The sequence below is a fragment of the Dipodomys spectabilis genome, unplaced genomic scaffold, assembly GCF_019054845.1.
Source record: "Dipodomys spectabilis isolate Male_0828 unplaced genomic scaffold, ASM1905484v1 ptg000085l, whole genome shotgun sequence".
Classification (NCBI taxonomy): domain Eukaryota; kingdom Metazoa; phylum Chordata; class Mammalia; order Rodentia; family Heteromyidae; genus Dipodomys; species Dipodomys spectabilis.
In genome coordinates this window covers 2,988,898-3,015,705 of record NW_024870762.1, presented here as the reverse complement: position 1 = coordinate 3,015,705, position 26,808 = coordinate 2,988,898, and the positions used below count along the sequence as shown (strand labels likewise).

Below are 26,808 nucleotides of genomic sequence, written 5' to 3'. Positions count from 1 at the left end.
CTCTGGGCCTGGGCGCTGTCCCTCAGCTCTTCAGCTCAAGGCTAGCGCTCTACCACTTGAGCCATAGCGCCACTTCCAGCTTTTTCTGCTTATGTGGTACTGAGGAATCGAACCCAGGGCCTCAGGCATGCAAGGCAAGTGCTCTACCACTGAGCCACCTTCCCAGCCCTGGTTTGGGTTTTTGTTGTTGGTCATGAACTTTGGGCCTGGGCACTGTCAGCTCTTCAGCTCTTGGCAAGCGCTCTACCACTTGAGCCACAGCACCACTGCTGTTTTCTGGTGGTTTACTGGAGATGTCTCAGACTTTCCTGCACAGGCTGGCTTTGAGCCATGACCCTCAGATCTCAGCCTCCTTAATAGCTAGGATTACAGGTGTGAGCCACCCATACCAAGCGATGCTGGCTTTTTGAACTGCTGCAACGCTATGTATGTTTGGCTCAGAAGGACCTGGATCAGAGGCTAGACTAGGATTACCAAGTTTAGCCCAAGGTAGATGTACGAGTTTGAATGTGGGTGGACTGTTCCCAGCGCTGCGTGGGGATGTGTGCTAGTGGCTATGCTGAGACCCGAGTGCCCAGGTCTCATCCAGGAACCAGTGAATGCAGCCCATGTTGAAGTCCTGGTAGAGATTGAAGGCCCACTGGGATGGTCCAGGTGACCCCAGCCCCTGTGCTCTGTAGCACGGAGGGCGGGCGGGGACAGAACAGCAGTGAGACTTTGCTCCCATCATGAGGGCCTTGGCGTTTCTTCTCTCTTGACCTCTATGCTGGTCTTGAGGCTTGAATTAAGGCCGGGCCACTGTCCCTAAGCTTCTTTTGCTCAAGGCTGGCGCTCTACCACTTGAGCCACAGCGCCACTTCCAGTTTTCTGGTGGTTCACTGGAGATGAGTCTCATGGCTTTTCCTGCCCGGGCTGGCTTTGAACTGCGATCCTCAGATCTCAGCCTCCTGAGTAGCTAGGATTACAGCTGCGAGCTGTAATCACCAGTGCCCAGCTGGACTGCCGGTTGGATGGGGCCCTGGAATTCCCATCTCGGTAGCCAGACATGCTGAGCAAGTCGGTGCGGCCGGGGGCACACGAGCACCTAGCTGGCCACAGGGCATGACACAGGTTGGGGCTTAGGTTTCTGCGCACCTCTGCTTCCTGTGTCCTGGCACCAGCGGGAGACATGGGAGACGGGGGACAGGGAACACCCTCATCCACCCACCCACTACCGCTACTAAACGGTCCACCACACATTGGTCATGATTTGACCCAGAAACAACTTTTAATTTCTTGTTTAAGCAGGGGCCAGGCCTTTGAGGGGCCCCGGCCTCTGCCCAGAGCCACATTTGTAATACAACCCATCACAGCTGGATTTAAAAAACAACACAAAAAATATATATATAATACATGTTATAAAACCGAGTGGGGTTCGGAGGTGGCCTGAGCAGTTGCACAGGGTGAGGACCGGCAGGTGCCGGTGGCCGAGGGCAGGGAGGGGCACAGTACTTCATATGACACTCATAAATACCCACAGGGCCTGGGAAGGGCCACGGGGGGAGGGTCTAGGGAGCTGCTGCCCAGGTAGGGAGACCCCCACCCCCACCCCGCCCAACTGGGGGCAGTGCCCGGCTTTCCGAAGCAGAGCCTCAAGGCCTTTGTGCCCTTCCCGTGCTGGCCCCTGGAGGCTTGGGGACCGGGACTGGCAGCTGCTCTGCCAGGCCCTGGCCCAGTGGTTCCCAGTTGGCTCTGAGCCCTGCCAGCGCCCCTCTTCCTCTCATCCCCCCCTGCTGCAGGGAGGTAGCGCGACCCTGGGCTGCAGCTCTGCCCTCAGCCTCAGCACCTCATCTGAAACGCGGAGAGCCGGCTTGCCTTGCGGGGTCTCTGAGGGTCGCACACGTCACCAGAAGGGCCTGCCACCCAGGACGTGTGGGGTGTGGGCCCCTCTCCTCAACCAGTCCTCACTGGTTCCTGGGCCTCAGCTTGCCCGGGGCCTGGCGGCTGCCGCGGTCTCCATCCCCACCTCTGAGCCAGGTGACGGTGGGCAAGCGGCCATCCCACCCCCGAGCCCTGCCCTCCCCTCCCACAGTAAAGCGCAGATCAGTGACAGGGAGCGTGTGTGCTGGGGACAACCAAGGAGGAGGCCACCAGGGTCCCGGCCCGAGGCCTTTGGGTGGCTGAGTCCTGGGCCCAGGCCCGGGGCGGGGGGGCCGGCAGGCAGGATGTGGAGGACGTTGGTCCCGCGCGGTCGGCGAGGGGAGCAGGCGTCCTAGTCCTTGACCAGCCTGTACACGTGGTGCTGGGCGCCATGCTCGCTGGTGGAGACTTCGAAGACAAACGCGATGACCAGCAGGGTCTCCTGGGAGTCCCGGCTCGTGACCACCTGGGGGGCAGGGAGGAAGATGGGGGGCGGTGCTCACAGATGCTCCTCCTTCCCTCCCACCCCTGTGTGTGTGTGTGTGTGTGTGCGTGTGTGTGTGTGTGTGTGTGTCTGTGTCTGTGTGTGTCTGTCTGTCTGTCTGTCTGTCTGTGTGATATCCCAGCTGGGCCGCCCGCCCGCTACCTGCAGGACAGTGAAGTTCTCCAGCACGCTGTTCATCATGTATTTCTCGGGGAGGTGCTTCAGCTTGTGGATGAAGTTGACCATGTACTCGCACATGGGCGAGCGGTGGATGCGGTACACGAAGCGGCCGTTCTCCAGCCGGGCATACTCTGTCTGCAGGCAAAGCCAGGAGGAAGTCGCGGGCAGCCCGGCCGGCTCCCTCCCCCAGGCTCGTGGGGACCCCCCTACAACCTCCGCCCCCCACCCCAGTACCCACTCACCTCCACCTTCTCCACCACCTGCTTGCCGAAGGAGCACACCTTGGTGGAGACGCTGATGGTCATGCTGTCGGCGGAGCTGTACTGGGAGCTGACCCCGTAGAAGGCGCCTGGGCCCTCCTGGATGGTGCTGCTGAGGTCGGCCTGGGGAGAGCGGGCTTAGGGTGGTGTCCTGCCGCCCAGGGGCCACACCGGGGCCCACAGGAGGAGCCGGGGCAGGGGTCTGCTGCTATCTGGGGCAGGAAGGGGCTTCTGTGGAGAGTGGGCGGCTTACCCAGAACTTGACGAGGAAGAAGGCATTGGGGGGCCCCTTCTCATAGAGCTCCTTGAGCCCCCCCTTCTTCTCAGGGAACTTGTCGTAGATCTGGCGCACGTCCACCGCCTCCAGGGGTGGGTCTGAGAAGGCAGGGTTGGTCTGGCCGATGTGCACGAACAGGTGTTTGCTGTACTGTGGGGAGGGCCCAGCCGGGGTTAGGGGGACCTCCAGCAACAGGGGTCCAGGGAGGCCTCGCCCCCCACGCCAGGACCCTGTGCAGAGTCCAGGATCACAGCCAGTCCCTCAGGACAGCGCCAAGTGCCCCTCCCCCTCCCCCAACACGTTACCGTGTCTGGGTCTCGCTGCACCTCCATGAAGGCCGAGTACTCCAGGAGCCGCAGCCGGGAGGAGGCGATGGTGCGGTCCTGCCACACGGGCACAGAGGCGGCGGCCGGGGGCAGCGGCGCCAGCGGCTCATAACCTGCCAGGGCAAGACCGAGCCGCAGAGTGTGAGCACACGGCGACCTGTGAGGCGGCCCCGCAGTGATGCCGCGCTTGGGCAGGATTCTGAGCCTCCTGCTAGGTGCTTTCATGCGGTGTACGCACTGCACACCCTCAGACAGGCATCGTCTGGACATTTTCCTTATGACTATTAATGTGTATTTAGACAGAAAAGTCAAACTGAGTGTAAGACTTTGGTGCTAGGCACTAGTCGCTTATACCTGTGATCCTAGCTACTAAGGAGGCTGAGATCTGAGGATCACAGTTTGAAGCCAGCCCAGGCAGGAAAGTCCCCATGAGATTCGTATCTCCAATGAACCACCAGAAAACTGGAAGTGGTGCTGTGGCTCAAGGAGTAGAGCTCTTGGACAGTGCCCAGGCTCTGAGTTCAAGTTCCGCAACCGACAAAAAAATACAGTGAAGACTACAGAATAAAAATAAATAAATTCCACTTTTGGACAAGTCTTGTTCACTCAGACCATGACAGACATAAAACATGCCTGCATCATTTTTATCTAATAACTTGAGCTATAGCCTCTCTATTCTGTTCCTATAGTCAGTAAAAAATACCAGCCGTAGGGCTGGGAAGGTGGCTCAGTGGTAGAGCGCTTGCCTTGCATGCATGAGGCCCTGGGTTCGATTCCTCAGCATCACATAAGCAAAAAGAAAAAAGCCGGAAGTGGTGCTGTGGCTCAAGTGGTAGAGCGCTAGCCTTGAGCTGAAGAGCTGAGGGACAGCGCCCAGGCCCAGAGTTCAGGCCCATGACCAGACCCAAAAAAAAAAAAAAAAAAAAAAAAGTCCTGGTAACCTGGTATTTCTTTGGGAGTCTTGCCCTATCCTTAATTTTCATTGAAGTCTCTGTCCCAGAGGTGGTAGAAGACATTTATAGAAACCAACTGAAGATACTCTATACTCTCAGGATTCTCCTTGTAAAAAAGGAAGCAATGAAACCGACCTCCTCATACACAAAAATACTGCATGTCCTTGTAGCAACTAACAATGTACTATTACCCAGAGGTAGTAATAAGAAGGTGCAATTCAAAGACCCTTAGCTGAGACTTTAGTGTATTTCCTACTGGCAGTCACACATGCCATGCTTTGGGTGATGGGGACATGCATACAAAGGGTTTTCCACAGGGTTCTGCAAGCAGCAACAGTATGCTAAATCCCAATCCCTGACGGTTGTACCCACTCTGTTATACACACACACCCAGCAGGGTGTGGGCACTTACTGCTGAGCGCAGGCGGCAGGGGCGGCTGGACGGGGTAGGCTGTCTGTGCAAAGGGCTTGATGCTGTGGGCAGAAACACAGATGTTCAGCGCCTAGTCCAGTGCTCAGGAAGAAGGCCCGGACTCTGGGGAATCCAGAGCCAGCCCGCAGCCTTCCTTTCCATGTCACCATGTCCCGCACCTCACACTGGCCAAGCGCACTCAGAGTTACAGCTCACCCTTGCCCGGCCCTGCAAGGCTGTTCATTAACCCGCACATGCGGTGGATGGGGAACACTGGGCTGCGGCTCGGTGTGGCACCGAGGGCACAAGAAACGCCGGAACGGGGCACACCAGATTGGGTGGAAGGGGTCTCTAGGTTTGGGATGGCTCAGCCGCTGCTGGAGCAGGTGGGGGTGCGATACTCACTCCTGAGAGGGCCCCGGCTGCTGTCCCAGGAGAGGGGGGGCGCTCCAGAACTGCAGATGGGATAAAGAGGGCCTCAGTACCCAGGAACCCCACATCACCCCGCGCCAGCCCCCTGCGGCTCTGTACCCTTGAGGAAGAGGAGAAGACAGCCTGGGGCAGAGGGGAGGGCGGGCTGAACTTGTTCTGTAGGACGCTGGCCGAGACGATCTGTGCGGATGACATGGACGCCATGCTCTGCAGGGCTTTGTCCTTGGAGACCTGGTCCTGCGGATGGAGGGGACAGGTGAGCCCCGGGAGTCCGGCCTGGATTCCAGCCCCAGCTCTGCAGTGTGGTCTCAGACCCTAACTTCTCTAGGGGTCCTAGTGTACGTCAGCTCTCTGAGCGTAACCCGCAAGAGGAAATAATACTGTATTCTGGAGCCCAGTATGGGGTCTCCTGTTTCAGGGCCCCCTCAGGTAAGTGCGTTATAGAAAGTGGCATCGTATGTGCATCTAACCTGCACGGTCCTCTCTTATGCCTTCAATCATCAGTGATCTAGGTGACGTTAGACTACCGCTGCAATAAACGCTGTGTAAACAGTGGACAGTGTTTTGTTATTCGTGTGTGTGTTTGCCAATACCAGGGTTTGGCTGCACGCTTGCTCAGCTGGCACTCTACCACTGGAGCTAAGTCTCCAGTGCAACTTTTTGGTGATTATTTTAGAGACACAGTCTCACAGGCTTTTCTGCTTGGGCTGGCTTTAAACCTCAGTCCTCTGGACCTCAGCTTCCTGAGTAGCTGGGGTTATAGGTATGAGCCCCCAGCTTTTTGTTTTGTTCTGTTTCGAAATATGGATCTCACTCTGTTGCCCACGTTGGTATCGAACACCTAGGCTCCAGTGATCAATTCTCTTCCTCCAGCCTCCCAAGTAGCTAGGACTACAGACATGCACCATTATGCCTGGTATAAATAGTTTTCATGCTGTATTGTCCAGACAATGACGACAGAAAAACAGGTCTGCATTTGTCTGGCACATTATTTTTACATATTTATTATCTGAAGTTGGTTGAATCCTCAGATTCAGAACCAAAATAGAGAGAGCTTGTTTTACTGATTCATAGTACTAGGACTCGAGACTGAACCCGGATTCAGTCTTTGTATGTGTTCAGTTCTTTGTGCATGTTAAGCAAGTGTTATACCGTATGAGCCATGCCTGGAGCCTCAACTCTGTGTCAAAGCGGTCCCCCTATCTCAAATCAATACTTTTTTTTTTTTTGGTCGGTCGTGGGGCTTGAACTCTGGGCCTGGGCGCTGTCCCTCAACTCTTCAGTCCAAGGCTAGCTCTACCACATGAGCCACAGCACCACTTCCAGTTTTCTGAGCAGTTTATTGGAGATAAGAGTCTCATGGGCTGGTGCCGGTGGCTCACGCCTGTAATCCTAGCTACTCAGGAGCCTGAGATCTGAGGATCGCGGTTCAAAGCCAGCCTGGGCAGGAAAGTCTGGGAGACTCTTATCTCCAATAAACCACTAGAAAACTGGAAGTGGTGCTGTGGCTCAAGCAGTAGAGCACTTGCCTTGAGCTGAAGAGCGCAGGGACAGTGCCCAAGCCCTGAGTTCAAGCCCCACAACTGACAAAAAAAAAAGAGTCTCACGGGCTTTCCTGTCCAGGCTAGCTTTGAACCGAGATCCTCAGATCTCAGCTTCCTGAGTAGCTAGGATTACAAGTGTGAGACACCGGTGCCTGGCTAGAGTCAATACTTTCTATTCTTTCTTCTTCAGTGGCTTAGGAGTCTGTGTGGGGCCAGCCTCCCTTGGGGGCGTGTGCATAGTGAGGACCTAGGGCCCAGCACAGACACTGAATCAGTCCTGGAGGCCTCGCCCAGAGCCTTTGGGTGAGCTTCCAGAAGATTCTGGTGTCATTCATGTGGCAGAGCCCCTGAGTGCCACTCACGGATGCTGCTCTCACCTCCCATTATCTGGAACCCAGGAGCCTAGGTGCACGGGATGCACAAGTGCAGGCAGCCACCCCCCCACCCCCCCCACGGCGCCCGCAGCCCCTCCCCGGGTCAGGAAGCAGAGGTCAGTACTCACCAGGTTCATGGCCTGTAAGGAGAAAGGGAGGACAGATTAGATAACAGGACACAGATCAGATGAGGGCTCAAGACGGAGGGGACATGTCCCTTCCCCTCCCTCCCATCAGTACGCTAGGAAGCTCAGAGGCAGAGCGGCACCCTGCCCGCCCCTGACGGGAGGGCTGGGGAGCGAGCAGGAAGGAGCAGCCGATCCCTGTGTCTGCTGTCCGCTGCAACTGCACTGAGCTGTGCAGGGCACGCTGCTGGGACAAAGCCCAGCACCAGCGAGGGACCCGGTGAGGACTCAGCTCCCGAAGCCCAGACTCACAGCGGCCAGGGCTCTAATCCACACCCACACCCACAGTCCCGCCAGCCAGGGCCCACCAGGGCCTCTTCCCTGCCCACCTGAAGACCCCGTGCAAGTGCAAGCGGCAATCAGAGGAAGGAGGAAGAGGAAGCGGAGAGGAGAGGTGGGCCTGGCAGCCCCAGATGGTCTGCCTCTCGCCTGTGACAGGGCTGGCCGGGCCCTTGGCTCCTGCCCTGTGCCCAGGGGGCCCGGCCTGGAGGCTTCCGCTGCCACTGGCATTGGCCAGACCCCCTGGCAGCTGTGGGCTGTGACAGGGCCCATACCTTCAGCTTGGACTGAATCTCCCGAGATTTCCGTCTGGCTAGAACCTGCAAGTGGCTAGACACCTGTAGAGAGAGAGAGGAAGAGAAAAAGGACAGAGGGAAGGGAGACAGGCAAGACCAGAGCTTCAGCCAGAGAAGAGGCGCAGGGTCAGCGAGGCAGAGGCCTGTGTGGGCAGAGAGCAGAGAAGGTGCCTCAGAAGGGCTGGGCGAGAGCAAGGCCTGGCCAGGCGCCTCACGTACCTTGATGCCAACCTGGTACTCCCGCACCTTCTTCCGAGCTAGAACCTGTATGTGGCTGGACACCTAGGGGCCGCCCCGCGCCCCGCCACGGAAGAAAACAGACAGTGAGGAGACACAGCCACAGGGCCACGGGCGAAGAGCGCCCCAGCCCTCACCTCCGGAGCCAAGTGTAACTGGGGGAGCCTCGGAGCCCCTGTGGACAGATCACTCTTGGTTTTTGTCGGTTGTGGGTCTTGAACTCTGGACCTGGACACTGTCTCTGAGCTCTTCAGCTCAAGGTGAGTGCTCTATCACTTGAGCCACAGCGCCACTTCCGGTTTTCTGGTGGTTTATTGGAGATAGGAGTCTCATGGACTAAGCTGGGCGCCAGTGGCTCATGCCTGTCATCCTAGCTACTCAGGAGGCTGAGATCTGAGGATCATGATTCAAAGCCAGCCCGGGCAGGAAAGACCGTGAGACTCGTATCTCCAATAAACCACTAGAAAACCGGAAGTGGCGCTGTGGCTCAAGTGGTAGAGTGCTCGCCTTGAGCTGAAGAGCTGAGGGACAGCGCCCAGGCCCAGAGTTCAAGCCCCATGACCGACCAAAAACAAAAACAAGAGTCTCATGGACTTGCCTGCCCAGGCTGGCTTTGAACTTGGATCCTCAGATCTCCGCTGCCTGAATAGCTAGGAGGACTTTCTGGAAAGAGGCCCTCAGACCTCATCTCGTGTGCAATGACAACACTCACTGCCCAGTTACACTGAACCAAGGCCATGTTTCTCCTGGACCACTGCTCAGTGCCCGTCACCCTGCAGCTTGCTGCTGGCCCCATCCCGCCTGGCTCCACGCTTCTCCCTCCACTCCGCCCTTTCTCCCTGGACTGGCAATGCCAGATGTGTCAGCTTCATGGGCAAACCAGAGCTAACCCTGGGTGGTCCAGCCTCAGACCCTGACCTCGGCCTCCACAGCCAGTCTCCCCAGAAGGCCACGGCCCTCAAGGCCACGCCACTGTAAGTGCAACAACCACTGTGGACCTTCTTTGCAAGCTGTTCGTATCCCCACAAAGAAATTCTTCTTAGGCTGGGAAGGTGGCTCAGTGGTAGAGCGCTTGCCTTGCATGCATGAGGCCCTGGTGCTGTGGCTCAAGTGGTAGAGTGCTAGCCTTGAGCTGAAGAGCTGAGGGACAGCACCCAGGCCCAGAGTTCAGGCCTCATGACCAACCAAAAGAAAGAGAAATTATTCTTTCTCTCTCTCTTTTTTTTTTTTGCATTGGCTATTCTCTTCTTTTTTTTCCTTTAGTAGTGCTGGAGATTGAGCTCAGGTGCCTTGCACTTGCTAGAAGGCACTCTACCTCTTGAGCCACATCTCCAGGACCTTTTTGCATTGGAATTTTCTTTTCTTTTTTTCCTTTTTTTTATTGGTCATGGGGCTTTAACTCAGGGCCTGGGAGCTGTCCCTCAGCTCTTTCTGCACAAGGCTAGTGCTCTACCACTTTGAGCCACAGCGCCACTTTCAGTTTTCTGGTGGTTCATTGGAGATAAAGAGTCTCACAAACTTTCCTGCCTGGGCTGGCTTTGAACTGTGATTCTCAGATCTCAGCCTCCTGAGTAGTTAGGATCAAAGGCGTGAGCCACTGGCGCCCGCTTGTCTCTCTCTTTTGTGTGTGTGGGGAAGGGCTTGAATTGTGTGTGTGTGTGTGTGTGTGTGTGTGTGTGTGTGTATGTGAGAGAGAGAGAGAGAGAGAGAGAGAGAGTGCATATGTCCCCTAGGGTTTGAACTCAGAGCTTAAGCACTATCCCTTAGCTTTTTTGCCCAAAGATAGCACTCTACTACTTGAGGCACAGTTCTACTTATTGGCACTGGTTATTGGAGATAAGAGTCTCATGGATTTTCCTGCCCAGGTTGGCTTTGAATCATGATCCTCAGATCTCAGCTTCCTGAGCAGCTAGGATTACAGGCGTGAGCCACCTGCACCCAGCTTCTTTTTCTTTGTAATCCCAGCCTGAAGGTGACTCTGTGAATGACACCAGCAGCTGCTGTGGCCCCTCCCTCGGCCCAGGAGTCAGGCTCCAGCCCAGCCCAGGGGCTGCCAACTTCCTGATGGTACCCACGGCTGCCGGGCACAAGCACTGCTCTTCCCACCATGTCCTTGCTGATCTCAAAGATTTGCAGCAACACTAGGAAGGAGGTTCCGATATGACCTCTGACTTACAGACGACGAACCCCCAGCCCAGAGAGGCTTACCATCATATCCAAGCCTCACAGCTGGATGCTAGAGCCAGGATTTGAACCCTGGCTGTCTGACGCCAAAGCCCATTTGCTTCTCACCAAGCTATTCTACCAGGGCTCCTTCACGCTTGGGGGTGCACCCCACCCCAGCTCTGCGACACTCTGACTCCCCGTGGAGCATACCGCCCACTTAATATTTAGCTGAAGGCTTGGTACTTGCCGTCATTTGCTGCATGTACCCAATGCCACCAAGAAAAACTGCATCTCTTTGCCAAAAGCGAAATCAAAATGACTGAGAACTTGTCAGCTAGTTCCTCCTTGAGACACTCCAAAGCCTGCGCTCACGCCAGGAGGGGCCCCTGTCAGGTGCACGCAGAAGCACAGCGGGAGGGGCTGCCATCTCTGTGAAGGACTGAGACCCGAGCTGGCTGGCAGGCGCAGGCGCGCACAGGTCTTAGTTCCGTGCTGAGCTGAGTGACCCTCGACCCTTCCCACACTGACAAGAGGCTCCAATGACCCTGGATGTGGCCAGGGCGTGACTGGATGGGCACTCCCTCCCTGGGGAGCTGGGGACAGCAGCAGGCTTCGCACAGGACTCACACGGGAACTCGGGGCTGGGGAGCCAACACCGGCTTTGCTGTGCTAGAACAGGGGGAGTCGGTATGCTGAACCATCAGGCATCTTCCTCCGGCAGGCCAGGCTTGCAGGCCAGGCCAGGAGCCCTGTCCCCTCCCACACTGCTAGAGAGGAGACCCACGGCAGTCTCCTTGGGACAGGCTGGGCTTGTCTTATGCACATGCGGGGATCTGGAAGGATCTGGAAGGATCTCAGAAGGTGATCACACAGCTCAAATTCCTCCCAGACAGGAAGCCTGGGAGGGCCACAGGGGGGAGCTGTCCTCCTGTCCACCAACCCCCCACCCCCAGGTCCCCATCTCCAGCTACACTTCTCCCTTAGTCCCCCCCCCCCACCTTCCCAGCCAGATGTCACCCCTGTAGGCCCAGGTCTCCGCCTCCCAGTCCTCCTGTCATGTCCTCCAGGGCCCCTGCTGCCTGAGGGACCTGTCCCCCACATCTCCAGATGACTCCCCTCCCAGCTCTGCCCATCCTTCCTCCCTTCCTCCACACCACCCTGCCTGCTCCTGGACAGCTCATCCCGGATCCACTGCCCAGGCCAGCGACACTGCGGCCATTCAACTTGTCCCAGCCTCAGATTTCTCATCTGAAAGGTGGAAACACTGCGCCCTCCTATGCTACTAAGAGGGTTAACATGACTGACACAGAGTAAGTGCTGAGTGTTTTTGTTTTGTTTTGCTTTGTTAGTCGTGGGACCTGAACTCTGGGCCTGGGCGCTGCCCCTCAGCTCAGGCGAGCGCTCTACCACTTGAGCCACAGCGCCACTTCTGGCTTTTTCTGCTTATGTGGTACTTAGGAATCAAACCCAGGACCTCATGCATGCAAGGCAAGTGCTCTACCACTGAGCCACCTTCCCAGCCCAGCTCTGAGTAGTTTACGATCACAAGCAACAGGACATGCTCTGAGAAACGCATCATCCCAGGATTTCACTGTGTCCATGCCATCCAGCGTGTGCACACACACCTAACACACACTGGGACCATGAGGTACAGCTGCTGTGGGCAGGGCCCAATCTGCCCTGCGATATCATGTGACCCACAATTCTTGTCATGTGTACAGATAACTGCCCAGCAGGTAGGGTCCTCCCTACACCGGCCTGGCTGCTGCCCTCGCGATCTCATGCCACCCGGCTCCACAGTTGTCCATCTGTCTCCCCAATTGGCCGGTCAGCGGCTACTCCTAGCAGGGGACACTGGCTGCCAGCAGCCCCGTGGGTTTCCGAGGTCCCTGAAGTCAAGGCATGGGGAGGGTGGCAGGCCATCAGGGAGCACAGGGCCATCTTTCCAGAACAACGGGTACAGAGCAGGGCACAAGAAGCCACCAGGAGAGGGAAGGGGAGCTGGAGGGCGGGGCCTGGCGCACATCATCTCTACCTGTTTTCTCGTCCGTGTCTTCCCCGTCCTCAATTTGATATAGCGTGCAATCAGCTCATTTCGACCTAGACAGGGAGAGGGGAAAAGTGAGGCGTGGGTACAGGGTAGGGCTGCAGGCTGGGATCCCCTCCCCCCCCCCCCCCCCCCCCCCCCGCTCTGCTAGTCTTCACCCTGTATCTACCAAGCTCTACAAGTAGGCCACAAAGCCGGGGCCTCATCCCCAGTGCTCCCCCTACCACCGCCAGGGGACAGGGTGCACCTACAGGCTTCCTACACATCCATGAGAGTAGAATGGGACCAGGGGCTCGGGGCCCTTCAGCAGCGGCTGAGGCACCCATGTGTCCAGGGGCTCTGCCCTCGCGTGTGGCACGCATCCCCACGCATGTGTGTGCAAGGCCTGCTCCATCCTAGTTCCACTCCCTTCCCCTAGCTGGCCAAGGAAGACAGAAGGACAAGGGCTGGGAAGGTGGCTCAGTGGTAGAGTGCTTCCCTGCATGCCAGAGGCCCTGGGTTCCATTCCTCAGCACCACATAAGCAGAAAAAGGCAGACGTGGCGCTGTGGCTCAAGTGGTAGAGCGCTAGCCTTGAGCTGAAGAGCTAAGGGACAGCGCCCAGGCCCAGAGTTCAGGCCCCATGACCAGACCCCAAAAAAAAAAAAAAAAAAGACAGAAGGACAAGACAGGAGGGAGGTGCCGCAGCGCTGTCGGCTAAGCTGACAGCCAGTCAAGATGCGTCCCGAGCCTGTGACCGTGTCCCTCTGCTGGACACCCCATGTCACCCTGAAAAAGTGAGCCTGTGGGTGGGGCCTTGAGCAGCTACACGGACCCTCTGGGCCCTGAAAGGGGAGGGGGGGCGCCTGACCCATGGCCAGTGCCCCTCAACCCCAAACCCAAGCTCCCTCCCCCTTGGCCTCCCCAGAACAGCCACATTCCCCAAATTCCTCTCCCATGACAGAAGCCGCCCTGCCCCTCCCGGCCCCTCCCTTCACCCATCTAAAATTACCCTGTGGGTCACCCTCACCCCTAACCTGGAACAGCAGCAGGGGAGGCAACCTCGCCCTGAGGAAGGTACCCCAGAACCCCAACCTGTCCTGGGAACTGGGCTTGGGGAAAGCCAGCCGTGGCCCAGGGCGGGGTGGAGGGCCAGGTGACCGGGCGCTGGAGGGAAGGCGGGCTTTCCCCAGCCTCGGGCCTGGGGAGGAGCGGGGGAGCTGTAGGGGAGCCAGGCCCAGGGGCTGAGGAGCCTACAGATGCTGCTGCTCCCTGAGGGCTCTCAATCCCTGCTGAAGGGACTGAGAGGGCCCGGAAGGCCTCACGACAGTGAACAGGTCCCCGCACCCCACTTCTCTTGCCGCACAGCCCCTGTCACACGGTGTCTCCCCAGGCATCCTCTGCCACTCTGCTGGGGCCGGAACCCTGTCCAGGCCTGGAACCCTGTCCAGGCCTGGCCTAGAGCAGACTGGAATGACCCAGTTTCTTGGGCCCACTGAGTCACCCCGAAACCTCCAGGCCAAGAAGGAGGCGAGGCTGAGCAGGGGCAGGCGGTGAGTGTGGGCTGCGGCCGCCTGTTTGTGAGGAGCAGCTGGGGGAGGCCCCAGACGCAGGCCCAGGCTCGCCCCACACGGGCGGCCAGGACTTCCCAGACCGGTTGGGTGAGGGGGCAGAGAGCAGCGGAGGCCGGGCGGGCGCTGGCCGCCCAGTGTCCCGGCCTGCTGCTGCTGCTGCTGCTCCGAGCACGTACCGTACATCTTGCCCTCGTCCGACAGGATGATCTTGCGCCGGCCGCAGGGCGGGTAGATGGCCAGGGCCTCCTGGAAGCTCTGCTCGATGTCCGGGCTCCAGACGCCCTCGGCATCGTTGTCCAACCCCTTGTCCAGGCCCTCGGGCCCATCTTCCCGGGCCTCCCCGGGGCTGCTGCTGGCGGTCCAGCTGTTGGACGCTATTGTGCTGGTTGCTCTGGGCTCTGGGCCTGAGCCCACTGGGCAGCCGGAGCCTGGGGGGCAGCACAGAGGGTCAGGCCAGGGCCTTGTGGACCACAGTCGCCTCCATTCCTGCCACCAGCTCCTCCCCAGTGAGGGTGGGGGGAAACAGAGCTCCAGCAGGATGGAGACAGTGAATGCTGTGTGATCTTGGGTGCATTACTATACCTTTCTGAACCTGGGATCCGTGCAGGCAAGAAGCAGGACTGGGGGTGAACAGAGACTACAGGGGTGTGGCCCTGCACTGGTGGAGCACTTGCCATGTGTTGGCAGGGAAGGAAGGCAAGCAGTGACACCCATCAGTTTTCAGATGGGGGAAACTGAGGCTTACAGGCCAACATGGCTGTCAGGGGTGTTGTACTAAGAAAGAGCCTATTGGGCGAGCCCAGTGTTTTTGTAGCTTTCTGGGGGGGTGGGGAAGGCCACAGAGGTCAAATCTCTGCCAGGGTCCCCATCCCTCATTCTTTTGCATTTTTTACTGTGCCAGTCCCAGAGCTTTTGTGCTCAAGGCTAGTGCTCTACCTCTCTACTTCCAGCTTCTTTGGTGGTGAATTGGAGATAAATTTCCTGCTCAGGCTGTTTTTTTTTTTTTTTTGTTTTTTTGGTCATGGGGCTTGAACTCTGGGCCTGGGCGCTGTCCCTGTCAGCTCAGGGCTCTACCACTTGAGCCACAAACCACTTCCAGTTTTCTGGTGATTATTTGGAGATAAGAGTCTCTCAGCACCGGGCGCTGGTGGCTCACACCTGTAATCCTAGCTACTCAGGAGGCTGAGATCTGAGGATCACAATTCAAAGCCAGCTGGGCAGGAAACTCTGAGACTCCTTTTTTGTTGTTGTTGTTGTTGGTCATGGGGCTTGAACTCTGTGCTTGGGCGCTGTCCCTGAACTCTTCAGCTCAAGGTGAGCGCTCTACTGCTTGAGCCACAGAGCCACTTCCGGTTTTCTAGTGGTTTATTGGAGATAAGAGTCTCACAGACTTTCCTGCCCGGGCTGGCTTTGAACCACAATCCTCAGATCTAAGTCCCTGAGACTCTTATCTCCAATAAACCACTAGAAAACGGGAAGTGGCAGGCACTGTGGCTCAAGCAGTAGAGTGCTTGCCTTGAGCTGAAGAGCACAGGGACAGCGTCCAAGTCCAGAATTCAAGCCCCACAACTGACCAAAAAAAAGTCTCACAGACTTTCCTGCCCAGGCTGGCTTTGAACTGTGATCCTCAGATCTCAGCCTCCTGAGTAGCTAGGATTATAGGTGTGAGCCACCAGTGCCCAGCTCAGGCTGGTTTTGAACCATAATCCTCACATCTCAGCCTCCTGAACAGCTAGATGTAAGTCATGAGCCTGCGTCTGTTTTTCTTTTTATTGTTTGATTTTTTTTTAATTTTTTGCCAGTTATGGGGCTTGAACTCAGGGCCTAGGCACTGTCCCTGAGCTTCTTTTGTTCAAGACTAGCACTCTACCACCTGAGCTACAGCACCACTTCTAGCTTTTTCTGTGTATGTGGTACTGAGGAATGGAACCCAGGGCTTCATGCATGCTAGGCAAGCACTCTACCACTGAGCCACCTTCCCAGCCCTTTCTTTTTTTTAAAATTGTGCCAGTATTGAAGCTTGAACTTGAGGCCTGTGTGCTGTCTCTTAGCTTTTCATGCACTGAAAGCTGCCAATCACAGGGTTTGAATTAAAAAATCTCACACTAAGCCGGGCACTGGTGGCTCACGCCTGTAATCCTAGCTACTCAGGAGGCTGAGATCTGAGGATCGCGGTTCAAAGCCAACCAGGGCAGGAAAGACCATGAGACTCCTATCTCCAATAAACCACCAGAAAACCGGAAGTGGCGCTGTAGCTCAAGTGGTAGAGCGCTCGCCTTGAGCTGAAGAGCTGAGGGACAGCGCCCCGGCCCAGAGTTCAAGCCCCACGACCGACAAAAAAAAAAAGAAAAAGAAAAAAATCTCACACTTTTTGTATTCATAGCTGGTGCTCTACCATTTGAGCCAGGCCTCCAGTTCTGACCCTTTGCTGATTCATTGAGGATAAGTCTCTCAGACTTTTTGGCCTGGGCTGACTTCGAACGGTCATCCTCTGATCTCAGCCTGTTGAGTAGCTGGGATTACAGGCAGAACCACCAGTACTCAGCTTCCCATCCTTCATTCTCGCATCAGCATCAGCACAGGTCTGCCAAGGATTGGTGTGGATGAGGGCAGCTCCTGACACAGGAAGGGGTGGCTTCACCTTCCTCAAAGCCATAACCCTTATCACCCCTGCACCCACGAAACTGAGGTAGGCGAACTGCCAGGTCCAGGTCATCTTGGGCTACGTAGTGAGACCTTGTCTTAGAAAAACAAGGGCTGTACTGGTGGCGTGGCTCAGTGGGTGGAGCACCAGCCTCCCAAGCACAAGATCCAGGGCTTCATCCCTAGTAATCAACAACAACAAAAAGGTAAGTAAAGGGCTGGAAAGGTGGCTCAGTGGTAGAGCGCTTGCCTCGCATGCATGAGGCCCTGGGTTTGATTCCTCAGCACCACATAAACACAAAAAGCTGGAAGTGGCGCTGTGGCTCAAGTGGTAGAGCGCTGGCCTTGAGCTGAAGAGCTGAGGGACAGCGCCCAGGCCCAGAGTTCAGGCCCCATAGCCGGACCCCCCCACCCCCCAAAAAAAAAAAAGAATCCCATGGAAGAACTCAAACTCAGGGATGAGGCAGCGGCACTTCTGGTGGATGACCAGCTTTGCCCCACCCCTCTGCTCCCCAGCCACTTCCTGTTCCCGCACCTCGGTGGCCCCAGAGCAGCCCATAAACCACCCACAGCCTCCCTGGCCGGCCCGGCCACATGGCAGAAGGGCCAGGCCTCTGCACACAGGCTGCCGAGCTCCGGGCTGAGTGTATTAATCCAGACCGCACTCAGCTAGTCTCCACTGCACACAGTCCAAGACCCCCTCACCCACGCGGCCCCTCACCCACGCGATGCCCCCTCAACCACGCGGCCCCTCACCCACATGACCCTTGGACCTTTGAGCCAGTTCCAGGGCTCCACGGCAGGGCCAGGGTGGAGAGATGGGGACCTGTGAGGAGCCCAGGAAGGGGAACACGAACTCGGGGTCCCCCCAGATGGGGAGAGTGGCTTCTTCTTACGGAGTGGTGTGTTTGCTTAGGAGGGGCGTGGGGTCACTGGTGGCTGGGCGGCAGGGAAGGCATGGGGTGGCGGAGCACACATCCAGTTTATTCATTTACTTGTTAGAGGTGTGGTCTCGTGTATCCCAGGCTTACCTAGAACTTGGATCCTCCTGCCTCAGTCTCCCCAGTGCACCATCACACCTATCTCCTAGACTTGGTATTACCACTAACAGCGACTGCCCCACGGCAGGCTCAGTTCTGGGATTTTACACACACTGGTCACCCATCCTTACAATAACCCTGTTTGGGGAGGAGGGGGCGGGGCGACACTACTATCGATCCTACTTCACAGATGAGAAAACTGAAGAACAGAGATTCGACAACTTATCCAAAGACACACGACAAGTAAGAGCAAGAGCTGGGGTTCTGAACCCAGGATGAGAGGCAAGAGCTGAGGAACCCCACACGGGACAGGCAAGGGAGGCCTCGCTCTCCACCACACTGCCCTCCATTGCACAGTGGAGGTCCAGGCCGAGGACGCCCTGCCCCGCCGCTCATACATCTCGCCGTTTCAAGGCACCCACTCTACTGTCCAGTCCTGTGAGGTCACAAAGACACAATTAAGATTCTCCTGAAGGGCTGGGAAGGTGGCACAGTGGTAGAGCGCTTGCCCCACATGCATGAGTCCCTGGGTTTGATTCCTCAGTACCACGTAAGCAGAAAAAGCCGGAAGTGGTAGAGCGCTAGCCTTGAGCTGAAGAGCTGAGGGACAGCGCCCAGGCCCAGAGTTCAGGCCCCACGACCAACAACAACAACAAAGATTCTCCTGATGACCCTGAATAGGACAAGCAGGATAGGTCATCCCAGGAACCTATATTTCAGTCCCCAGCCCCCTTAGGCAAATATTTGGGGGAGGGGGCATGTTATTGGCAGGGGTGAGACCCTCCAGTGAGGGATGGAAGTAGTTGGGGGGCCAGCCTCCCCCTGGCTTTCAGCTTGGCACTGTCAGGGGGCTGTGGGAGGAGCAGAGTGGCTGGGACCCCTCCCAACAGAGTGTCAGCTTCCCCCCCTCCCCCGCTGAGGCCTGCCTCCCTGGGAGCAGCAGGAGCCTGGCCCATGGGGGGCCCTGGCAGCCCCAGACTTCTGAAGCAGCTTGCCTGCCTCCCCCAAGTCTCTGGCAGCCTCCCCTCATCCAGGCCGTGCCCCCCTTCTGGTGATGTCAGCCCTGCCCCGCCCCCTGCGGGAGCATGTGGCCAAATATGGCGAACAGAGCAGCCCAGAGCTGGGAGACTGGGGGGCGGGGCGGCCCCTGGCTGAAAGTTGGGCAGCTGGGGGGTGGGGGGGGATGACAGCGGACTTGTCAAGGAGAGAATTAGGGATCCCCATCCCTCCACTGGCAGTAGGCACTTGCAGGACTGACCTAGTTCTAGGAAACCCCTGGGGGGGGCACACCAGGTGGGCAGGTGGCACTCCAGGTACAGCCCAGAACAGCAGCGCACGCATGCCCCACCTGTATGCCGAGCAGGCCAGGGGTCTGGGCCTATCTGCCTCATCCCTGAGGAGGGGGAGACCCCACAACAAGCTGAGCTGACCGTCCAGGGTGGCTGCGTGATAGCCCCTGCCCTGGGACCTGGTGGCAGGAAGCTTGGGGCTCCTGAGATTTACGGGACGGAAGGGTGCGAGGTGTGGCAGCCCCCCACCCCCACCCCAGCGCAAGTCTCAACCTTATGGGCTGTGCTGCCAGGAGGAGGCAGGAGCTGAGCCTGAGCAGACAAGAAGGGAAGAAGGCAGAAAGATCGAGATAAGCCCTGACAGTCCAGAGGGTGCCAAGGATGGGAGAGCAATCCAGAAGGAGTCAGACACAAAACTTGGAGAGTGACCCATCGAGGGAGAGCCAGAGGAGACAAGGAGTGCTGGACAGACAGACAGACAGAGAGACAGATGATGGCTAGGGCAGACAGAGGGGAGAAAAAAAGAGAGGAATCTAGCAAAGAACAGAGACATAAACGCACAGCTTCAGAGGTGAGGGGGACAGGAGGAGAAAGGTCAGTGACCTCAGGTGCCAGACAGTGGGGAGTGGAAGGGCGTGGGAAAGGGGAGGGGGAGGAGACAGGGACAAGGGCAGAGGGGAGGACGTGACGGGGACCAGGGGGCTGGGCTCACCCCTTCCCCTCCTGGCAGACCAATGCCCCCTCCCCTGCACAGAGCCCTGCTAGTCCTGCCCGCAGGCTACAGCTATGCAGGTGGGCTTGCTGGCACATCTGCTTCCCCTTTCCCAGGCCCTCAACCCTCTAGGTGAACAGGCGGTGGGCGGGAGCGGGGAAGGGGGCTAGGAGGCTGGGTGAGCAGGCTCTGGAGTCCTGGGGGAGATAAGGGGCACCTTGCTGCCCACTCCCCACCCTGGGGCCGGACCTGCTGGAAGAACTGGCTGCACAGCTTCAGGGATGGAGGCCAGAGTTGGGGCTGCGGCAGAGACCAGGCCCAGACAGCTCCAGACCACCGGCCTGGAGCTCCTTTGAAGAAGGAGACCAGGCAGGCCAGCCGGGCCGGGGCTTGTCTTCCTCCAGAGCTGCTGCCTAGTGGGGGCATGGCTGAGCCAGGTCTCGCTGGGCCAAGCAGGCCTCAGCTTTCCAGGGATCTTGGCCTCCAAGGCCTCCCCCTGCCTGCCCTAAGACCCCGGGGCTGGCTGCGCAGCGGGTAAGGCTGGAGGGGGCAGCTGAGAAGTGCCAGCAGCTCCCCACCCCCTTGCTTGCTTCTCTCCACCCTACCCCCACGGTGGCCAGCTGGTCTCCAGCTGCCAGCGGCTCCCACCCTACAAGTGGCCACGCTCGGGTTGGGACCAGACTGGGCCGTGGAAGCGGGTATGGGTGGTATCTGCTTCCCCCATCTCCAGTTGGAGGACCCCAGAGGAACTTGCCAAGAGGCCACACCCTGCCAAGCCGGGGAGGGAGGACCCTCTTCCCTGGAGAGGGTTGGGGGTTGGAGTCTTACAGGCGGAAGTAATCTGCAGAGCCCACTGGGAGGTGCGATCTCCTCCTCTTGCCCTCCCCCCACACCCCCATCCCTCTCTCCCTCTCCTTATTAATGTGCTTCCAATTTGGGAATCCAGACTCTCAGCCCCTCCTCATCCCCTCTTGGGCGAGCAGGGATGGGAAAGCCCACAGGCTCCCTGGCCCAAAGCAGTGTAGGGGTGGAGGTGGAGACTCAGAGCTGGAGTCCCCAGCCCCCCCTCATCCTCTCCAGGCTGGCCCTGGTGTCCTCCTCTGGTCCCATTCCCAAGGGGCAAATCCCAGGGATCCAGAGGGGGACAGGCTGGTGGGAAGGGAGGCAGGGAGGAGCTGGGTTTCACAGTGGTCAATTCACATGCTGATCATCTCCACTGGCTTCCTCAGGGCCCACGTCAATCGCTGTCCGGCACACTCACCTGCACCATTCTTCTTCCTAATTATTATTACTGTACTTATTTTTTTGTCAGTCTCTGGGCTTGAACTCAGGACCTGGGTATTGTCCCTGAGATTCTTCGTTCAAGACTAGCGCTCTCCCACTTTGAGCTATAGCACTACTTCTGCTTTTCCAGTTTTCTGCACTTTGAATCATGATGCCCAAATCTCAGCCTCCTGAGTAGCTATGATTACAGGCGTGAGTCACTGGTACTTGGCTTTATATAATTATGATTATTATTATTTAATTGTGGTAAACTGTTAAGCCTCCTGCCTCAGCCTCAGTAGTTCTGGGCTCACAGATGTGTGTCAACATGCCCAGCTCATTCTAACTTTTTTTTTTTCTTTTTTGGGTCCAGTCGTGGGGCCTGAACTCTGGGCCTGGGCGCTGTCCCTCAGCTCTTCAGCTCAAGGCTAGCACTCTACCACTTGAGCCTCAAGTGCCACTTGGGGGCTTTTATGGGTAGTTAATTGGAGTCTAAAGGAGTCTCATGGATCTGAGGATCAAAGTTTAAGGTTGGCCCGGGCAAAAAAAGTCCCCATGAGACTCTTATTTCCAATTAACCCCTCAAAAACCAAAAGTGGCGGGGCACTGGTGGCTCACGCCTGTAATCCTAGCTACTCAGGAGGCTGAGATCTGAGGATCGCAGTTCAAAGCCAGCCCGGGCAGGAGAGACCGTGAGACTCCTATCTCCAATAAACCACCAGAAAACCGGAAGTGGCGCTGTAGCTCAAGTGGTAGAGCGCTCGCCTTGAGCTGAAGAGCTGAGGGACAGTGTCCAGGCCCAGAGTTCAAGCCCCATGGCCGACAAAAAAAAAAAAAAAAAGTGGTGCTGTGGCTCAAGTGGTAAAGTGCTAGCCTTGAGCACAAAAAGGTTCAAGGACAGTGCCCATGCCCTGCATTTAAGTCTCACAACTGACAAATAAATAAACCAAGGAGTCTAATGGACTTTCCTTCCTGGGCTGGCTTTGAACGGTGATTCTCAGATCTCAGCCTTCTGAGGAGCTGACAGGCCTGAGCCACCGGCACCCAGCTTCATTCTAGTCATTTTTATGTGCACAACACAGTGACAATACCTATTTTGCTCCTGTCCATTTTTCGGTGTCCTTTTCCTGTGTCTTCCACATCGATGCCACAAGCATTGGGGTGACAGGTCCCCACTCCCTGTCTGCCACAGACCCTGGGCATACCACCCACAGACGCTCAGATGGTGACCACCCACGGGGCTAGCCCCAGTCACACCCCACAGCTTCAACACAGGGCGGCTCACCCGAACAGGTATTCGCATCGCAGGCCACGCCGCACCCTCACACGTCACCATCACACGGTGCCCAACGCCATCACACCAACCCAAGGCAAGGCTGTGTCACACACTGTGTCACAACACACCAGGCACCCGGTGACGCCGAATGTCACTTATTCTGCTCCTGACACACACACACACACACACACACACACACACATGCACGCACGTACAGTGGCAGCTCCCTCACATAGGCACCCAATGTCCTCCATAGATGTGTATAGCATGACACCCCTTCCCACAAGATGCCCCCCATCCTCACAGGCTCCTCATGGACTTCTGTTTCCAGTCACAGTGGCTCTTACCGACAACCGTCGCTTTCCTGAGTGTGCATCCAGCCTGACCATGGTCACACACGCGGACTGCACCCAGACCCTCTCCCACGCATCCACCCCACACAGTGTCACCCCACAAATGTCCCTTCACACTGCCTCGCTCACATCCAGGGTCACACACAGCTGCACTCGTTTCCCTCTATAACTTCCTGTCTTTCCAAGCCTGGCAGAGGCCAGGAAACAATCAGTACTCTAGGAAACGCCAGGGGCTGAGGCTGGGGGGGGGGGGGGGGAGCATTCTCTGACCCAGGCTCCAGTGGGTGAGGACAGAGGCACCGTCCTGCAGCAGCTGCTTCTGCAGCAGCCCTCTGGGTCTGGCACACGGGGAGGGGAGTCAAGGACAAGGCCATGAAGCCAGAGCCGAGGTGATCTAATGACCCCCAACTCTAATCAGACGCCCCTGTGTTGGTCCTAGGGCTGCCCAGAGGTCCATAGGGCCCTGGATCCTCAAGGCCACCCCTCAGGCCTCTGCGATGTGGGAAGAGAGTCTGGGACCTCCCAGCCGCTCCCTAAGCAGCACCAGCCTTAGACCCTTAAGGCTCCAAGGTTCCTTCTCCACTGCCCCACACCGCAGCCTGAAGGTGATGTGGCAAGGTTGCTAGGCTGTCCCCTCCAGTTCACACATGGAGCCCCCCAGAAAACCTGGCCACGGGGAAGGGGGAGCCAGTGGCCTCTGAACACCCTCCTTCCTGCCCCCCCACAGCCCATCCCCCACTTCAGAGGACAAGTTCCCCTCTCCACCAGTCTCCCTGGCCACACACTGGAGGGGTAGGTGAACTTCTCAGCCGTATTCACCAAGTTTTGCTCTCCTCATGCCCTGTGACTGTCTTCTTCAGCCACCTTATACCATGAGGCCGCCCCTACCTCTCAGGGCCTCAGCAGGTTCAGGTTCTAGGAGAGGAAGGGGAGGGAGAGGAGGAGGAGGACTTAGGGAGGCAGAGGCTCTGGAAGACGCTCAAACAAAGGTAAGGACACAGATGGTACAAGGTCCAGTTGCGACCAGACCCTTACTTCTTCAGCCCCTTTGTGGAGGGGGTCTCCTCCTGGTTTTAGTCTTATTTTCTTTCTTTCTTTCCTTCCTTCCTTCCTTCTTTCTTTCTTTCGTGGGTCATGGGGCCTGAACCCTGGGCCTGGGTGCTGTCCCTGAGCTCTTCAGCTCAAGGCTAGCGCTCTACCATTTGAGCCACAGTGCCACTTCTGGCCTTTTCTTCTTATGTGGTGCTGAGGAATGGAACCCAGGGTCTCATGCATGCAAGGCAAGCACTCTACCACTGAGCTACCTTCCCAGCCCTCCCTCCCTCCTTCCCTCCCTCCCTCCCTCCCTCCTGTCTCTGTCTCTTTCTTTCTTTCGTGGGTCATTGGTCTTGAACTCTGGGCCTGGGTGCTGTCCCTCAGCTCTCCAGCTCAAGGCTAGCGCTCTACTACTTGAGCCACAGCGCCACTTCCAGCTTTTTCTGCTTATGTGGTGCTGAGGAATCAAACCCAGGGCCTCATGCATGTGAGGCACCTGAGCCACTTCCCAGCCCTGTATTCTTATTTCTTCCAACAAGCACAATGTGTTGTGGTGTGCAAACCTCCGAGTGAGTGATAGTGAACACGGACTCAGACATACACACACACACCACACACACACACACACACACACACACACACTCTCAAAGATCTGTCCTGCCAGCCACCGACCACTCTGCTGCCCCATTCCCAAGTGTGCTAATTAGCATTAATTATGGTCCCCTCCCTGGGGTCTAGGAAAGGGCCAAGGAGCTATGACTCCCCTGACTCCCAGACCCTCCTTGCGGTGGACCCCTCCAGTCACCCTGCCTGCCCTGCCAGCCTGCCCCGGGCAACACCCGTGTCCATCCCGTGTCCATCCCCTTCCTGCGTGGAACCCATCCCCATGGGTACTGCTGGGGGAGGGGCTCTTCCAAAGGAGCTTCTGCTGTCCCTCCTGGCCCGAGGCTGCCCCCAGCACCAGGAGGGGGGTGGGCAGAGGGTGTGGAGGGAGCACCAGGCTGGGCAGACACGATGGGCCCCGGCCCCTCCGAGTGCTGTCCAGGCCTCACCACCCCCATCCTCTGCGCGGGGCTGCAAGTCCAGGCCTGACGGCTCCTACCTCGAGAGAGGTAGATACAGGACACCACCTCGGCAAAGCCCTCCCCAACGTCTCCTTCCCCCCGGGGGCCGGGGGAAAGAATCTGAGCCTGAAATCTCGGTCCCTATCTAGGAAAGGTGTCGGCAGGTCTCAATGACACAGCCCCAGGGCCTGGCTGGACTGGAAAACAGACCCAGACCAGCGGCCCGGCCTCCCTTCCCTTCCCAGGCCGGAGTAAAGGACGTGACAGACAATGGCGAGGACTGGGTGGGAAAGTGGGGGGTCTGGGGGGGGCGGCTAGCCATCCTTAAATGCCTTGGCCAAGCACCCGACCCAGAGCGGCCAAGGCCCCAGCTCCAGCCCGCCTCAGAGCGGGAGCGCGGCGCGGGCGGCTCCGAGCCCTCACCCCCCGCAGACGGCAGGGTGGAGGACGGCCCGGGCTCCGGGGGGCGGACGCCCCGGGACACACACCCACACCCACACCCCGGGGCTCCGTGACACCCCCAGGTCCTCCGGCTCCGCGCGCGCACGAACGGCCGGGAGGCCCGGCCGAGGCCTGCGCGGAGCTGGGGCCCGGCGGGCTCCGGAGAGCTCCGGCGCGGAGTCCAAAGGGCGGCGGGGCCCGCGACAGGGCGCCCCGGACGCGAGCCGGGGTGGCAGGCCCTCCCTCGGGCCGCGCGGGCCCCCCGCCCCGAGCGCCGACGCCGCGGCGCGGGGCTCCGCCGAGGGCGAAGGCGCGGGGACCCCTCGCTGCCCGGCCTCCGGGACCGGCCCGTCCGGGTCGCGGGGAGCGGGGGGCGGGGCTTCCCGGGAGACTTTCTCCCCGCTTCCCTCCAAACTTCCCGGCACCCCGATCCGGGGTTCCAGCTCGGGCTGGACAATAGCTCGGGGATCCCCGCGCCCCTCGAGGGTTCCCGCGGCACCACCCCGTCCACAGCCACCCAGACACCACTCCCTGGCGAGGCCTCCTTCTCGGCGTCCGCCGGGCTTACCTGGTCCGAGCTCGGGGGGGCGCTGCGCCGGGCCCGAGGGAGCCGCGAGGGGGGCCGGGGAAGGGGGGTCGTGGGGAGGGGGCTGGCCGGAATGCAGGGAATGAGCCGGGCCGGAGCGGGAGGCGCCGGGCGCGGAGGAGGGAGCGAGCGGGACGGAAAGTTTGTGTTGAGGAGCCGGCGGGGGGGTGGGGGCTGCGGGAGGGGCGTGGCCTGCGGCGGGGCGGGGCCTGCGGGTGGGCGGGCCCGGCGGCCGAGGGGCGGGGCCTCCCGGCCGGCCCGGGTGCTGCCCACCCCGCGGCCTGGCGACCGCGGCCAACCGCCCCCCCCCCCCCCCCCCCCGCGCCCCGTCTCTTGCGGCACACCGGGCCTCACTCGCTCCCCAGAACCCCCACTGCAATCTGGGGCTGCGAACTGGGACGGAGCGAAGACAGGAGTTCCCGCCTGGGGGCTGAGCGCCCGTCGGTGGGTGTCGCGGGGCCCCGGGTGCCGCGTCACGAGCAGCCCCGCGGAGCTCGAGCGCCGGGGTCCCGGGGCTCCCCACCACCGCCACCCGCGTCCCGGGCCGCCGAGGCTGAGCGCCCCCTCCCGCCCGAGAACCCGTCCCCCACTCCCGGGGCCCCAGACCCGGCTCCGCCCTGGCGGCTGCGCCCGCCCTGCCCGGACCCGGTTTGTCTGGTTCTCCCCGAGCGGCTTGTTTCTCGGATTTCTCCCCTTCTCCCTCCTCCTGGACGCCCTCCCCCTCGCCCGGCTGGGGTCCCCGCGGGGGGCGTCTGGACCCCGCGTCCCTCCGAATTTCGGCCGGACGGGGCTGCGGGCAGGGGCCGGGGGCGCCCCGGGCCTGGGCGGGAGCGGGGCGGAGGCCTCCGGGCCCGGGACCCCGCCCGCCGCCCGCCGCCCGCCGCCGGGCCCCTCGCCCAAGAACCACCGCCGCGCTGGGCCAGGGACGCGGCTTTATTGGGGATGTGGGAACCCGGCCCCGCCGCCGCCCGGGTCAGATCCACACCGACGGCCGCTCCCGGACAGGAAGTGGGGGGAGGGGCCTCCCCGCCACCAGATGTGCGGCTCCGACTCCAGATGTTCCCCATCTCCATCCCCGCCTCGGCCGGTGCCAGCCCGGGGCGCGCGCAGCGCCCGGCCCGGCGCGGCCGAGGGTCAAGCCCGGGGCGGGGCGGGGGGGGGGGGCTGCCTCCCGGTCGGGCTCCGCGGGGCACCGTGGGGCGC

At 59.1% G+C, this 26,808-nt stretch overlaps 1 protein-coding gene across 1 annotated transcript; it reads right to left on the bottom strand.

Annotated features, from left to right (window-relative positions):
- Positions 1-1,242: 1,242 nt before the first annotated feature.
- Positions 1,243-26,678, bottom strand: Tead3 (TEA domain transcription factor 3). The gene is made up of 14 exons (XM_042683885.1): positions 26,513-26,678; positions 25,588-25,779; positions 14,080-14,331; positions 12,340-12,404; positions 8,121-8,183; positions 7,270-7,281; positions 5,323-5,460; positions 5,197-5,246; positions 4,792-4,853; positions 3,406-3,539; positions 3,077-3,250; positions 2,806-2,946; positions 2,546-2,698; positions 1,243-2,365 (listed from the first exon to the last, which is right to left on the bottom strand). Exons 1-14 carry the CDS (start codon positions 26,676-26,678, stop codon positions 2,252-2,254), a joined length of 1,716 nt encoding a protein of 571 aa, XP_042539819.1. The 3' UTR covers positions 1,243-2,251.
- Between the last annotated feature and the right edge of the window lie 130 nt (positions 26,679-26,808).